Source organism: Terrapene carolina, unplaced genomic scaffold (assembly GCF_002925995.2).
Source record: "Terrapene carolina triunguis isolate 2854851 unplaced genomic scaffold, T_m_triunguis-2.0 Scaffold93, whole genome shotgun sequence".
Classification (NCBI taxonomy): Eukaryota; Metazoa; Chordata; order Testudines; family Emydidae; genus Terrapene; species Terrapene triunguis.
In genome coordinates, this window is record NW_020664444.1 from 11,487,921 (window position 1) to 11,503,290 (window position 15,370).

The window sequence follows — 15,370 nt, forward strand, 5'->3', positions numbered from 1 at the left end:
GTAGCAAGTGTGTGCGTTTCAGTGGTGTAACTGAAGCTCTGCCACTGTAGCACTTGTAATATAGATACAGCCTTAGATTCCTAGGTCACAGATCATTTTGAAAATGACTGACATGACCAGCCACACCCGCAGGGAGCTGTGAGGATTTAGCACCCTGAGAATCAGTATTAACTCATTGGCAGAATATCTGGGGGGATGGAGCTTAAAAGTGACAAATGCCACAAGTGTAACTTGAAACCAGATATCTGAAAATGAAGGATCTGTTTTTCTTACCAGCTAGTAGCCCAGTTCAGAGTTGTGTGTTTTTCCTTCCATCTCTAAGGATCTCAGACACTTCAAGCAGAACAGGGAAATAGAACAGGCTGAATTCCTTTTTTTGCTGTTGGTGTTTGTAAAGTCATCAACACTTTCAGGAGAACCATCTTGAACTCCTGTCCCCTGGCAGGTTCAAAGTGGGGGAATGGGAGGAGAGGAAAAAAACATTCCATTTAATTCTAAACATATTAGTAATTTCCCCTCTATTCTGTAAATGATAAGGCCTGAGATGTGTTTTCTGTTACTGAAAACATCATGGCAGTACACACCATATAGATAATGGCACCTTTAATGAATGAGTTATTTTAAATGTTGGATGTGCCCTGATCTCATCCAATCAATAGCTCTAAAGTTGGCCAGAAATTGGGGATTATGGACATCAAGAAAGCTGCAAAGGAACTGGATAAAATGGAATGGAATGGAGGGAGCGGGAGGAAAAGAGGCTCTGACGTATTCTGGTTAAAAGGCCATTGCATGGTCAAAATGTTAAATACCAGTTTATTTTTTCTCACCATTCATGGCCTCTGACATTACTCATGGTTCTGCCCTTTCCCCCGGTATCATAAAAACCTTGGCTAACTTAAAAAATAGCCTGCCTTCTTCTGGAGCCAGTAATATATTCTTTGGAATGGGGACAAATTAATTAGAGGGCCTAATGCTGAGCAGTTTGAGCTCCTGAAGCGCTCTTGGGAATAGTTTGAGCTTAGCACCTTTCTGGATCAAGCCTGTTATCAGGATAGGAGACACAGTAACATAGGGATGCATACCCACCCTGGGCTGAGATTCCCGCCCCTGCTCTGGCCTCCCTGTATGCCAGGTAAAAGGGCTGGAGCAGCATAAAGGAGCTCTGAGAGTACATCTGCACTGCAGAAAAAATATCGTGGCAGCAAGTCTCAGAGCCAGATTCGGGCTTTCTCTAGGATACTAAAAATAGCAATGTAGACGTTCCTAATCAGGCTCCGAGACACACCCCGTCACCAGGCTTAAGAGCCTGCGTGGGAACCTCTACATTGCTGTTTTTAGCCCTGAAGTTCAAGGCCAACTCACCTGTAGAACTGGGTTCTGAGACCTGCTGCCATGTTTGTTTTTTGGATTTTTTTTTGGGGGGGGGATTCAGTGTAGAGGTAGGTCAGAGGTTTTCAAACTGTGGGGTGCACCCTCCTAGATGGGCATGGAGGCATATTTTAGGGGGACAAGCAGCAACATTAGCCGGCTTGTGCCAGCCCCCATTGCAGGACAGGGAGAGAGTGCCACCTGCACCCCTGGACTCACTTCAGCAAGCCACCCAGATTTCCACTCCTGGCAGCCTCTGCACCTAGCGCTGGCTCCGCCCCCAGGGACGGTCACACGCGCCACCCCCCACCCTGAAAACCTGAGGGGGGAGGGCAGAGAGGCAGGTATTGGCCGTGCTCTAGGGTGCATCCTGGCTGCAAGGTAGAAGCAGCCTGCTGCTGGGGAAGCCTTGGCTGTGCCGTTATTAAGTATCTGAAACTTACAGGTGCAGGTAATTTCATTAAAGTCGTGTTAAGGTCTGTGTTAGATTTATGAGCAGGGTATCAAGAATATTTCTGGATGTGTCTATTTTTGGCTGGGGGGGAGGGAGCAACCAAATATTGTAACTCAAAGGGGAGCTCAGCTCAAAAAGTTTAAAAACCGCTGACGTAGACGTACCCAAGAAGCCCCAGATCTAACTAGAGGAGAATTCCCCTGTTGCAGGCTCTGAGTGAGACAGCCGAAAGCTGTCTTCCAAAGACCCCCTTGCAAGCACAGGTGTATGGGGGTGAGGAGCATTTTGGGGGTGGGGAGGCAGCACGTAGCACTGTGGAGTTTCTGGCAGCATTGTGGCCCACAAGAAGCCAGGGACAGCTGCTGGGATTTAGGCATCCTCCTCCTCCCCACATCTGTCCAATTTACACCGTGGATTTTTCTGGCCCCTGGAGCAGCTCAGACTTGGGAGGGCACAAAGGTTACTTAAAACCCTCTTTCCTCACCCCCCCACAACCCCAGGTTGCTCGTAGAGGCACCGCACGGAATCTCACCCGGGTTCTAATAGAGCTGCCTAGGAGGCAGTCGCTGTATAGTTACTAGAAGTGTGACACTAACTCCTTATCAAATAGGACTTACACTGACACTGTGCCCTCCGGAACAGATATGAGCACATGTGTACCCACAGACACATCTCCCCTCTCCTCTTCCCATTACACACTCAAACTCTTTCCCTCTGCACACAACAAACACATGCAACCCCAAACCACAGAAAACAGATTCCTAACCCCCCATCTTCTCCAAAGGAGCCGGCAGTGATTTATTGGTTCATGTCAGTTAGCAGGTGGCAGTTGGACTCAAGGCTGAGGCCGCTTAGCCTTTGATAAATAGCATATTTACCAGTGCTCCATCTTCAAATGCTATCCACATGTGGCCCAGAAAGCAGCACAAAACTATAATAACAAACCTCATCCCAGCCTTCTGCAGAGATGGGAAGCAGAGTGTATAATGAATGTTTCCCTGCTAGAAGTAGGTTGGAATTGAAGTCTGCTGCCAGTACCAGTTCCTTGATTCTCATCCCTGGAATTATCTAGAGTGCTTGCTTTATCCCAGCCATCTGTAATGAACTGAGCTGGGACAGATAAGCTCAGTAATCAGAAAATTGAGGGAAGCATTCCTCGCTGTGATAATCTTGTCAGCCGGCTAATATACATGAACATTTTTACAGCATAATGATGCAGGAGGGCTTTTTGCTTCTTTCTCTTTGCTTGAAAGGGTTTTGGCAAATAATGGGAGAATATCCACATCTAGTGTTCCAAAAAGGATTTTGGCTAGAACCTCTTCCCCCCTCTTTCTCCTTTGCTTTAGCCCCTGATGTATCCAAAGGGGCGGGGAATCAGGCTATCCCTGTCCCTAGCTATAATGCTGCCATGTTTTTCATGCCTTTCCTGCAGCACACAGGTGTGCGGAGATACATTACACTGGAACTTTGTTTCTGGCTGAGCAATGTGACTAGGCATAGCTCTGCGGTTGAATCCATGTTCTTTTTGCCCACCTACCCACTGTCCCCTTCTTGTAAAAGCAAGACACTGATACCAGTTGGCTGCATTTGGACCTAGTACACCAGTGCAGAATTATGATGCTCTACACGTCTAATCAGTACAGTTGAAGGGTACTGTTTGTTAATGTGTTATCTCCCTGATGTTGAATACTGAGCCCTCTGTGTTCATATGGTTTGCATCTCTAATTAGGGTTGTGTTGCTTATTATTTCCCCTGTAAATGGAAAGCATAGCATCTGGCCATAGATTTATGAGGGGGAGTTAGCGATCAGGAGATACAAGACAGATGCTGAAGGAAGAGCCAAAGTGTGAGGAGGGGAATAGGTGTACAAGAACAGACAATGAAGAATGAGTGGGGAGGATATCCAGGCTGGGAGGAGACATAACAGGGCCGCAGGGTGTCTGAAAGTTACTTACGCTCAGAATTGGTTGTCTCTGCTTAGAATGCCTGAGGCTTTTAGGGTAATAGTTTAATAGCAGGTAAAATATACCATTTCTCCCTCCCCTTTGCGGGGACTTTTGGGCGCTGGATGGGGGACACAGATTTGCATAGCCAAAGGAGACCGAAGCGATTGCTACACATTCCTCCCTCTGCTCCCAACCTGACAGTTATAGGGCCTGAGTAAGAGATTCCATGTGCTCAAATTGTGGCTTGGTTTCCCAGCCTAAAGGGAGCTGAGACAAACTGTTTTCTTAATTCTTCATCCACTGTTTCTTCCCCACCCCACCAGGGCAACTTGTATCTGAAAGGGTTGGAAATTCTCCCCTGTCGGATGGGTGCAGTGTAGAAGCCTCGGGCAGAAGTTAGACTGGACAAGGCAATCTGATCAGCTTATTTCCTCTGGGAGTTATTGGTGCTCAATGAGGTTGCATTGCTAGTATAGAACTTCAGGTGCTAGGCAACTCCTAGTTTCATGCAAAGAGTTCTCTGCCTCGATTTACTCGCCAGGGAATGGATGGGGAAATATTCAGAAGAAGAGCAATGGCTCCTCTTGAACAATATGAGTCCTCCCTCCCCCCTCCCTCAGCTGCCCCATACAGCCTTTGAGCAAATGTGGGGCGAGATAATTGGAGGTGTGGCAAGAGAGGGTGTATTAATTGGGGAGCTGGTACTTGGCACATGTAAAACTGTTGTATTTCACAAAGTATATTGGAATGATTTCTATACTGAGATGGAGCTGGCTGTGGAGTATGAAATGGCTGCCTCCCTGCTGTTTCTCAGCATCATATTATGAGGTGAAGTTGGTTTCCATTTCTGTTGTCTCTAAGCTGAAGAACCACATGACACTGGACACAGCTGCCTGATGGAAATGAAGGCACTTATGTGCCAGTGGGTTCATAGAATTTGCTGTAGTGGGATGGATTGTGAGCCATCAGGTTGTTGTAAATGCCTGATGCTTCAGAGGAAGGTGAAAAAACCCATAATGCATCTGGCCAGTTGTACCTCCATGAGAAGTAGTAATGATAAATTCCTTACTGCAAACTTATATTAGAAAAATCTGTGCACCATGGTCCATACTTCAAAATATTGAAGTTCCGGGACTCCTTACTCCCTGAGAGTCCTGGGCATTCAGTAGTGTGATTCAGTAGTGTGCATTCATGTCTGTCATGTCTCTGATAGATGAACTAACCTCCTGTCCTATTCCTGCAGTTGGAAGTGGAGCTAAAGAGCCTGAAGTCTCAGGCATGCACAGCAGCTCAGAGCACCTTCATCACTACTGAGGAAGTGAACACACTCAGGTGAGCATGTGCTAGGAGCTGTTCCTTCTATTTGTTACACAATTGGGGAGAAGGGAAAAGACCAAGATGATGTTATAAAAGGAAACAAATGGTGCATCCTCATCATTTATTATTTCTATTGTGGTAGCACCTAGGAGCCCTGGTCATAGCCCGGGACCCCATCTGTAAAAATGTAACACCGACACCCCCCAGTCGTCAGCAGGTGGGATTGAACCTGGGACCTCAGTGCATGAGCCCCTACTGCATGAACTAAAAGCCATCTGACTCTTAGCTAAGGCTGTAGAGCAGACTCATTAATCTCTGAGTGGTCTCGGTGCCACTACATGGGACAGAACACCACACCCAGGTGGTGTGTGGGTTACACAAACACACAACAAAAAGACAGTTCCAGGAAGCTTACAGTAAAAGTAACTAAGCTTTAGGGCTGGTCATTACACTGACCTTTTCCTGATAGGATATTTTCATAGTAGAATCCTTCTTTGTCCACCTATCTTCACCTCATGCTCATGTCACCCCCCAAAACCCCATAAGAAATTCCCGGAGCCATGGAAAAGCCCTGGGGTCTCTATCCTTTCTTACACGTTGTCATTTTCAGACCTTGGGTTTCTCCATGCTCTGTTTTGGAATCCGCTTGAGTCTCTTGCCCTCTGTTAATTCATGTTGCGGTGGCTCCTTCATCACCCCATTTACTTCCCTCCCTGTGGAACAGCTTTGCTGTTTGTTTTTTATTTTTACTGGATCTGGACTTTAAGTACAGAACCTGTTGGCATCTATGGAGAGAGGCTTAGAAACAGCCTTTTGTAATACTGATGTGCTTCCAGGGCTGGAGAGAAAAGAAAAATGGTTCCCCTAGTGTGCAGTTGCAGATGGCAGAGGGATACATGTTGTGATTCAATGAGAGAGAAGTTACAAAACAGCATTTCAGCAGAGGGATACATAAGCACTTACAAAAGCTACAATGAAACTAGACAACCTTTCAGTGTATTTATTAAAGTATTTACAGCTCCCATTCCAAGGTAGGTGAAACAATAAATACCAAGCGCAGAAAGTTCATCTGTATCCAGAATGTTTTAATAAAGTTCCTTCTTTTTAAACTGAGCCAATCTGTTCGATCTTGACAACTTGCATCTGTGGTTCTGAACTGATGTGAGATTTTGGCTGGATTTCCTTCTCTTAATTCTTTTCTATTTTCAGTTCCATCATTGTAAAAGTATTGCTGCCTCTCAGGAGCGAGAGCAGGATTTTGCAGGAGGCACAAATTATTGGCCTGCATCTTATGGATTTTCTAAATGTCCCCCTCCCTGCCCGGCTTGTTTTACAGCTCTAGAAGGGTTGTTCAGTATTCGAATGGAATGGATTTGAAAATGGCCAGTGTTCAGCTAAGCTGTTCTAATACAATAGAGAGCTCTTAAACTGCCCTTTGGGATGTATTTCTCAGGGACAGCTCCCACAAGATGGAGTGGCAGAATTTTGGAGGCCTCTCTCCACCAAATCATCTTTTAATGAGATGGTACTGTAGGTCACACCGTAGTTTTGTTACCTCCTCCCATGAGGGTAAATCAGTTCTTCCTAAATCCTTATTCATGATGTGAGTGTTGGTTTGAGACTTGATCTCATTCTGTCTTTCGCTTTCTCTGGGGGGCACACAGGACTAGCCTGAAGCATGGTGTTTGCAGTGCTACAGGGGTGTTCAAAATCTCTCCAGCAGCAATAAAACTCCATCCCTTATTCTGATTAATATTATGCTTCTCTATCAGTAAAACCAGCATCCTGTTTGCTGTCTTCTGGGAGCTGGAGGCTTTCAGGATGTTTCTACAGTAACTCCCCAGTCTCCCCCCTCTCTCCTGGTTAGTATGGACTGCAGCACCCTTTCCATTTAGGAGCAATTCCAGTCTCTCTATTTTCACCTCCAAGATTCATTATTCAGTGTTTATCTTCATTAAACAGCATTTGCCATCTATTAACTGAGCAACTTCAAGGACAGCAGAAAACAAAATGAAACAGCTGGATTTCCACATATTCCAGGACTTCATGAGATTGCCGATGCCTTCCTTACAGTGGAAATGGATCTCATTTCTCACTTTCTCCATCTTTTCCCTGGTTTGCAAACCTAGCCCCTGGACTGAGGCAGATTTCACAAACAGCACTGTCAGGTCCCTTGCAATGATTTTATTACTGAGTGCCAATAGTGTGCTAGGTGCTCTGCAAGCAGAAGAAGCCCCTGTCCTGCTCTTTAAGGCATGGCAATCTAAATAGAACTCCAAACTGTGGTGGTTTTTTTAAGTGTGAGTCCATTGCCTGTCAACCCCATAACTCTGCTTCTTTCATTTAAATTGTGCCTGAGAATTCAAATAGAGTGTCCCAGAAGTGGACTCCTCCCCAGCAAAGCCATTTATATTCTGGAACAGTTCTCCAGTGAGGAGCAATAAATTGAAGCCAGAATTGAAAGCTGTGTCAAGCTAAGAGGCCAAGTTTCTGGGGTTGCCCCTCATAGCAGCACCGTCCACCTCCCCCCCCCCGCCCCACCACCCACACACCACAAACACTTCCAGGACCACACACTTCTGCAGCTAGGGTCACCTGAGACATTTGACCCTTCAGATCTATTATAAGATTATTTTTGGTAGATTCCCAGCGTAGCTAAACCTTCTTTGTTCAGATGGAAGTCTGTCATTGAGCCATTTTTTGTTGCCAGGGTGGTGCTGGTGTATTTAGTAAAATACAGAACATGTTCCAAACCCTGATGATGGTGATTTGGCGGCTAAGCAGGCCTGAGTGGTGTGGCTTCTGCATGCAAGGATGCGAACCTGGGTTTCTTTCCTTTCCTCGTCACAATTTTATGACTCTCTTTGCAAGGTGGATAGAAACGGTATAAAGTTGCTCACTTGGTTTCATCCCTTCCCTTCTTGCTGCTCAGCATGTGCAAGTTTTGTGGGCCATGGGTTTCTAATAGAAAACACACACTGTATGAAGTGTTTTCTTTCAGCTGGCGGCATCTTCAATCTGGGGCTAGTGGGCAATTTCTCATCCCCTTCTCTACACAAGTAGATGGACTGCTCTGCTGCTGTAGTCTATTTTCTTCTCAGGAGCAGCCTACTCCAAATATCATTGTCTTCCTTCTACTTTCTGTCCTGCAGAACATGGACTTCTCCTCTCTGCAGAATTAGGGAGAAAGCACTTTGTTTATGGCTCCAGAGTTACCCAATCTAGGAATGGGGTAGTGTTCCACCTCTCCTGATTCTGGCATCCCCCATGCACTGGGGCTGGGAACCCGTAAAGAGCTCTCTTACTGTAACACAGGTAAACCCTTGCTGTCAGGGAATCATGAGACATTTTCACAGGGTTCCCCCTTGTATGGGGACCAGGAATAGTTTGTTGTGGTTGTGACGTTTCCGGAGGTAGCTGCACCTCTGAGCACTTGTGGTCCTCCTTGTGGCCACCTCACTTAGATCTCAGGCCTCTAGTCATCTTTCTTGAGGTGGGATCTCGCTATCCACTCCCTCCTGACTGGGGTCTTAGGCTGCGGACTCCTCCAAATCACTAAGATTATCACAGCAGGTCTGACTTTAGTTCAGCACCCATAGTTTTGTTCTCTCGGGGGCAGTGACTGAGTTACTGGTGACCAGCCAGGTCTCCCAAAACAAAGTACTATTTATTCAGAACAGAAGCATTACAGAGAAAAGGCATCTTAGAAACAGTAAACATCTAGCTTATCAGTGTCACCATCTTCCACATGGAAACCCTGTCAGTTTCCAAAGTACTGCAGGGCCTGTCCCTCTCTGTCACAGTCTCATGTCCATTCTTGGATTAAATGTGAATGGCCCTCTCCAAGGTCAGGGCTGTTGTTTGTTTACCAGGCCTCTTGAACCAGGTCAGACCTATACATGCTATTTCCCTTAGGGGATGAAATTTCCACAGAGTAGATACCTGCATTAGGAATTTGCTCTAATTACCCCCTGCCCTCCTGATATTAGTTCCTGCAGAAAACCCTTTGGCTCCCCCCATTTAGCCAGGAATACAATCACTAGCCAACCCATAAAGATACATATAACATTTGTAAAATCAATGTAATCGTTTTTAAATATTCTGTGTGTCCATAGCTTCTCTCGTAGTGGACCATGGCAGAACCCTTCACATGGCTGACAGCAGGTGGGTGGGTGTGATAAGGAAGGAAAGGAGGGAGGGGTTTTGGAGGGTGGGAAGGGGAATCATTGTGCCCTCCCCTCCTTCTCCATTACAGTGTTAAGGTTTTGTCTACACTATCAAGTTTTGTCGACAAAACTTATGTCGACACCCAAAAGTTGACAAAACAAAAATCGCCAAAGGGTGCTCACACTTGCTCCCTCTGTCCACAGATCATGTCCACATTGTGTGAGCAATGCATTGTGGGTATGTATCCCACAGTGCAGTGTTGTGGGAAGGCGGAGCTGATCGCTGCACATCTTGGGAGGATTCCCTCCCAGTTCTCCCACAGCCTCCTCAGCTTCCAGGAGCGGCATCATGAGTAGCTCTGTGAGCTCTCCATGCTGAGGAATGTCAAAGCAGGGCAACAATCTCTCCTTCCTGCCTACCTGCGACAGCAGTCTGCCTGCCCCTGTGTTCCTAGTGCAGGGCAGAACAGGAGCATTCCAATGATTTGCTCTTTGTTCCCCAAAGGGAGCAGCACACTTAGCTGTCAGATACTTCCCGCAGCTTTGAAAGGGGAGGGGTGCATGCCTGCAGGGCAGCAGAGATCAAAACACTGAGCAGAGCAATCAGGGCAGGCATTGTGGGATACTGGCGGAAGCCAGTTCTGTTGACAAAACAAACAGCAGTGTCTACACTGGCTCTTTGGGCTTGGCTACACTCGAAACTCCAAAGCGCTGCCGCGGGAGCGCTCCTGCGGCAGCGCTTTGAAGTGCGAGTGTGGTCGCGGCGCCAGCGCTGGGAGAGAGCTCTCCCAGCACTGCAGGTACTCCACCTCCCCGAGGGGATTAGCTTACAGCTTTACAGCGCTGGCGCTTTACAGCTGTTTTTTCACACCCTGAGTGAGAAAGTTGCAGCGCTGTAAAGCGCCAGTGTAGCCAAGGCCTTAGACAGTAAAGGGAGGGAAAGAGAAAAAAGTCTCTCCTAGGGGTGAAAGTTTTTTGTTGCTGAAACCGGGCGTTTTTCCCGACAAAACTCACATTGCAGTGTGTACGCTCTCACTGGTTTGTTGCCAAAAGGCAGTTTTTGGCGACAAAACTTGGTAGTGTAGACTAAGCCCTAGAGGAGCTGTCCCTGTGAGGTTCCACACGACCAGTTCACACTGCTGCTCCTTGTTTGTGGTGTGTCTCTAGTCATTGGAGTCTAATGCCTGCTGCCAGTGGGGATGCAGGAACTAGGAACACGCCTGTACTTACATTCTTTCCCTGTACAATTTGTCATCACAAATTCACTCTGGCAGAAAACAGGTGGAAGAAGAATACAAACTCTCCAAATTGGAAGGTGGGGAAAGAAACCCCACTCCTCATGAGGGAATTATTTTCACTGCTAACGTTTACCATGGGCCTCAGCACATCATTCACCTTCAATCCGATGTGCCCGCTCTCCTGGACTAAGTCCAACCCAACCAGTTAGCTGCTCTCCTGAAGGAACCTGAAAAATTGAAGGGAACCATCAGAAGCCAAGGAAAGGACCAGGAAAGGACTGTGTGCCTCCAGGCATTTCCATATAAACTTCACTGTTAAAAGCTAACTTCTGAAAACAAATGCAGGATAGCCACAAAGGACAAAGAAATCCACATTAATCCCCTAAATCTGTATTCACATCCTGTGAGGGAGTGAAAGCTTTAAAAAAAATCTTTCGTCTCCTTTTTCTTTAGTATGGAAAGTAAATTTTCAGTGAGAAGCTTGAAAGACTTTATCAGTTTTTCTCCTTCTCCCCTCGAGAACAAAGTGCTCTTTCGTCAGCCCGTTTATAGCTCTAAATGTGAAATTCTTTCCCAACTTTATTACTTCCGAGGAGACAATAAAAGCCAATATTAATCCTGTCATTCCACACACCCCTTGTCCCCTATAAATCATATTTGCCATATTCTTCAGATCTCATAATGGGAAAGGGTGGTCGAACAATTTAGTTTGTTGACCACAGGGTATAACAAACCGTGTTTAGTCAGTAATCCGTTTTACTTGGGTTGTGATAAATCTGCAAAGGCTGTTGTTTTAGAACAAATAAATAAAAGTAATACATTAAAAAACAGCTTTAGTAAAGACTTAAGTGGCAACAGCTGAAGGACCTTTTCAACTGGAACAAATCTGAACTTTTTCTTTCCGCTGTCAAACAGAAACTTCAGTAAATCCTAAGTGTTGTCTATGGATTTAGTGAGTAGGTAGAGTTACAGTGATTCAAAAGAAATTCATGTTCTTGCCAATGCCTGTTAGTCACACTTGCTGGAAATCTCTGCTCCATTCCCAACACCATCTCGTTGCCATCTGGATCCCTTAATAGTGTTTTCTCCACACATACATTTTCTGTTCCATTCAGTAATTTCCAGTTCAGCAGTAGCTTTTCTACATGGCAGTTCCCTCTTCACAGATGGGGCATACTGTGAGAGATGCCCCTATCAGTGGCAATACTATGCTGCCAGTCACACTGTGCTGTGCTATATCTGCCAACATTTTAATCTTATAAATAAGGACAATAAGGAGTAAAACAGGAGCACCTGTTCGCTCCATTGGACTCTGAGAGTTTTCTGGAAGGAGAGAGTTGAAAAAATGAAGTATTTCTCCCTGCTTAAAAAATAGGAATGGTCAGTCTGTCTGCCTCAGGTGTTACTATGGCACCCATCACCATAGCATCTAAGCACTTCCCAGATAAATGAGATTTGCATCCTTTTTCAAACCATGCTTTCTCTGGAGACCCATTTGATATTGGAGGGCAGCAGGAGCCCTCATCTGGTACCACAGTGTAGAGTGCTTGTTCTGTAGGAGGCAAGAGATAAACATAACCCTTTAGTTTTGGAGGGTGGGTGGTGATGAAAGATTTGTCAGAGGTTTTGAGCCAAAATGCAGCATGTTGAATATGATGATGTCATTGACTCTGAACGTCTTGGGTATCTGATTCTGATCTTCAGTAGCTGCTATGTTGTTTCCTTACAGAAAAAAATCTCTCTTCCTTTGGTATGTCCTGAAGGGTTAAAAGCACTTTTAAACATAGTGTGAGGAATAACCCTAAGTTACATCTGAAGATGCTGTCATATGGCAACATCTTCTGGAAAAAGTAGGTGCCCAGGACGTTGGTGGTTTATATGTAATGACAGTTGAGAGTGCCTCTCACCCTTTTCGCCAACCACTTTTTACCTGAGTGATGTATGACTTTTCAATGTCTAGAACGTTATTAAATAGCTTAATGTGTTTTTTCTCTTTAAAAACCAAACCCACACACTCTGAAAAAACACCCCCTCCCCCAAAAATAAACATTTAGCAAGAACAAAGAGGAACAGAAGGTTATACATGTGTGACATGGCCAAGGTAACATTGGTGTAAGAACTGTAAATATTGAATTTCCTGATGAGTTGGTCTTTTACCTGTGCGTACTTAACGGTACAATAATGGTGTTTTATTCTTTTCATTTAATGTGGTGTCTTACCATTGGAAGAATGTTTTATGACAGGTGTGTGATTTCTGTCTTTGGGTCCTCCTTATTTTACTCTTTCCAGTGGTGGGACTAAAGCAGGGTTAGAGCATTGGGAGTTTCAGTGTATTTCTCCCTCCCCCCCTCTTTACAGGTTAAAAATTGAAGAGTTGGAGGCTGAGCGAGGGCGGCTAGAAGAAGAGAACAAGTCTCTGGAAATGAAATTGGAAAAGCTCACTCTCCAGGTAAGAGGTGGGGCAGGGCCAGAAGGGCTTATTAGCTTGGCACAGTCAAGCCTTGGTGGATGGGTATACTGACAAACTTCCTGAAGCTCCTTTCACAGTCCACAGATCCTTCCCCTTCAGTCTGGGGAAGGATCCCGCCAGAAGCCCAAACCGAGCCCATCCACACACCCTTATCTGTGTACGGTGTTGTCATATTGAGATTTTGGTGGTGTATTCAGGCATGCAAGAACAGATGCTTTTTCCAGTATCCTTGGGTAGAACCTCTTCCGTTTCGATGCCGCCGAACCTTTGTCTGTGCTAGCAAACTTCATAACCATAACTAACCACTACTGCAGCTCTAGCAGTTCTGGGAGCTGTTGTTTAGACTGTGTTTTCCACTATGATGACAGGTTGGTAAAAATGCCTCGGCGCTGTTTACATTACAGCTTCCCACCATCATTACCATTAGTGCTGAGCAAAGCTCAATAGCTTGCGGCCTTATCTGATAGGAGCTATTCAAGTCCAGAACATGATGTTGGGGTATGGAAGGAACAAGTTGTGGTGGCAGTGATCCACACACTCTTCCCAAGAGGAGGAAGATATGAAATATGAAATCTGAGTGAAAGAAAAGCTAAAGTGCTGATTTCACCATGGCACTGCAGGATTTTCCTATCTTTTTGCTGAGGCTGATGCTTCGCCCATCTCATAAGCAAGAGTTTCAACTTTTTTATTCTGGATACAGCAGTGAAGCCTTCCTCTCCCTGAAGCTGGCAGCAATAGAAGGAGTTGTTTACTTGGGCTGCTCTCATCTCTCTAACACTGTTACTCTGTGCAGAGGGAGGGGTGGGAGTGTTGCATTTAAAGCATCTTCTGTTTGAAAGAAGCCGGAGTGAGCGAGAAGCGAAGCCTACTTTGTGTTTAATCAAAGGCCATCCTGCTCTGAGCAGTGTTATCTCTCTCTGATGTGCCGAACAGCCCAGCCTTGTAACATTTCATTCTTTTAATTTTTCTTTCTTTCTCTCTTTTCCCCTTTTTGTGTAAATTGCTTTATGATGGTAGAAAAGCTGCAGGTTTGAAATTACCCGAATTTCAGACAGACCATTGATTTTATCTTGACACCTATTAGAGGCAAATCAAATCTCTTTTTTATTACCAATTCCTGGAGACGGGGGAAGTGACAGCTTTGATAAAGCGGGGAGTTGAGAGCTGCTGAGCGCCTCTGCCGAGCCATGGTTAGCGCGAAACCTGTCACCCAGCTCTCCTTTAATTGGGTTTCTGTCATCAGAAGGAGATGAAAACATTGGGTTTGGTGTTCTGATGCTCCAGTCTCCAAACATACACAACAGCAGCTTTGGTTTCAGAGCAGGTTACAACTCATTCAAATCCTATTTAATCTGTCCCCACTGCCTCAGGGTAGCTGCCAGCTCCCAGCACTGGGGCCATCACCATTCTGGCCAGAGTAATTCCCTGTTTTGTTTGGGATTCTGAGAGATCTAGTGTTTATACTCCGTGTCAGCAGTGCCAGTAGCCCAGCCCTTGAGATGCTAAAAGCACCAAGCTTCTAAGGTCTGTCTGCAGCAGGAAAGGTTCAAAGCCTTTCAGGTAGTTTTGCTAATTGTCTTATTTTAGACAGAAGTGGGTGGGTAGGTGTGGTCATTTCGGTAGCTGAGCTCATTTAATGTTGTGAAAATGATGTAATGATAAAGGCTGGGATCAGGACATCAAAGACAAAGCTGAGACAGAGCCTTCATGTTATAATAAAACCACTAGCCCACCATGTAAGCAGACTTAGGTGGCGCAGTGACTGTTGTATTCTTCACAAAATTCACAATTCAAATAAAAGTCGTTTGAACTCATCCCAGACTCTAGTAGTGCATATCACAATAGTACAATTCAGTGGCAGTGCTCAGAACCCCAGAGTTTAACAATGGTGTAGTGCAGATCAGAGCTATGTGAGGGGACTGAAGAGGGACAAAAAAGACCTGGGGATGTAGGGAAAAGGAAAAGATGTGAGGAAGACAAGAGGACAGGCAGGCATAGAGAAGGAGAAGAGGTCATCTGTCTGAGCTGGTTCAAGAAGGAGAAACCAGCCCCATCAGTAGAGGTTAGATGGAGAACCCACCTGAGGAGAACTGGATTAAGTTAACATTCTTGGTTCTAGTTTGGGAGGGCTAAGGCTTGGACTTAGTTATTTGTTTAACTTCTCCTTATCTTCCCACTCTTTGTGCATACCTTATAAGCTTGGAGTTCTGGTTCCTTTGAATCAGGAAGTGAATAGCAAAGAAAAGAGAACACTATAGATTAACTCCTTGGGCAACTGAGATTTCTCCAACTGGAGATGGATCTGTGCAAGTCCGAGTGCTGAAAAGATGTGAATTACTGACCAGTACCCACCCAGTTGAGTGGTCAAGAGGTCAGAACTGCCTACAAGGAAAAAACCAGCCTTGTTAACA

The 15,370-nt window shown here is 45.5% G+C and overlaps 1 protein-coding gene across 4 annotated transcripts in view; it reads left to right on the forward strand.

Annotated features, from left to right (window-relative positions):
* MAD1L1 (mitotic arrest deficient 1 like 1) overlaps window positions 1-15,370 on the forward strand; it is a 529,982-nt gene that overhangs the window by 306,697 nt on the left and 207,915 nt on the right. For 3 of the 4 annotated variants that reach the window (XM_026650732.2, XM_026650733.2, XM_026650734.2), the window contains 2 exons: window positions 5,012-5,100; window positions 12,848-12,938. In XM_026650732.2, the coding sequence (XP_026506517.1) occupies window positions 5,012-5,100; window positions 12,848-12,938 (180 nt within the window). Of the gene's footprint in view, window positions 1-5,011; window positions 5,101-12,668; window positions 12,733-12,847; window positions 12,939-15,370 lie in introns of those variants that run through there. The other variant, XM_024215057.1, reaches the window with a different exon arrangement.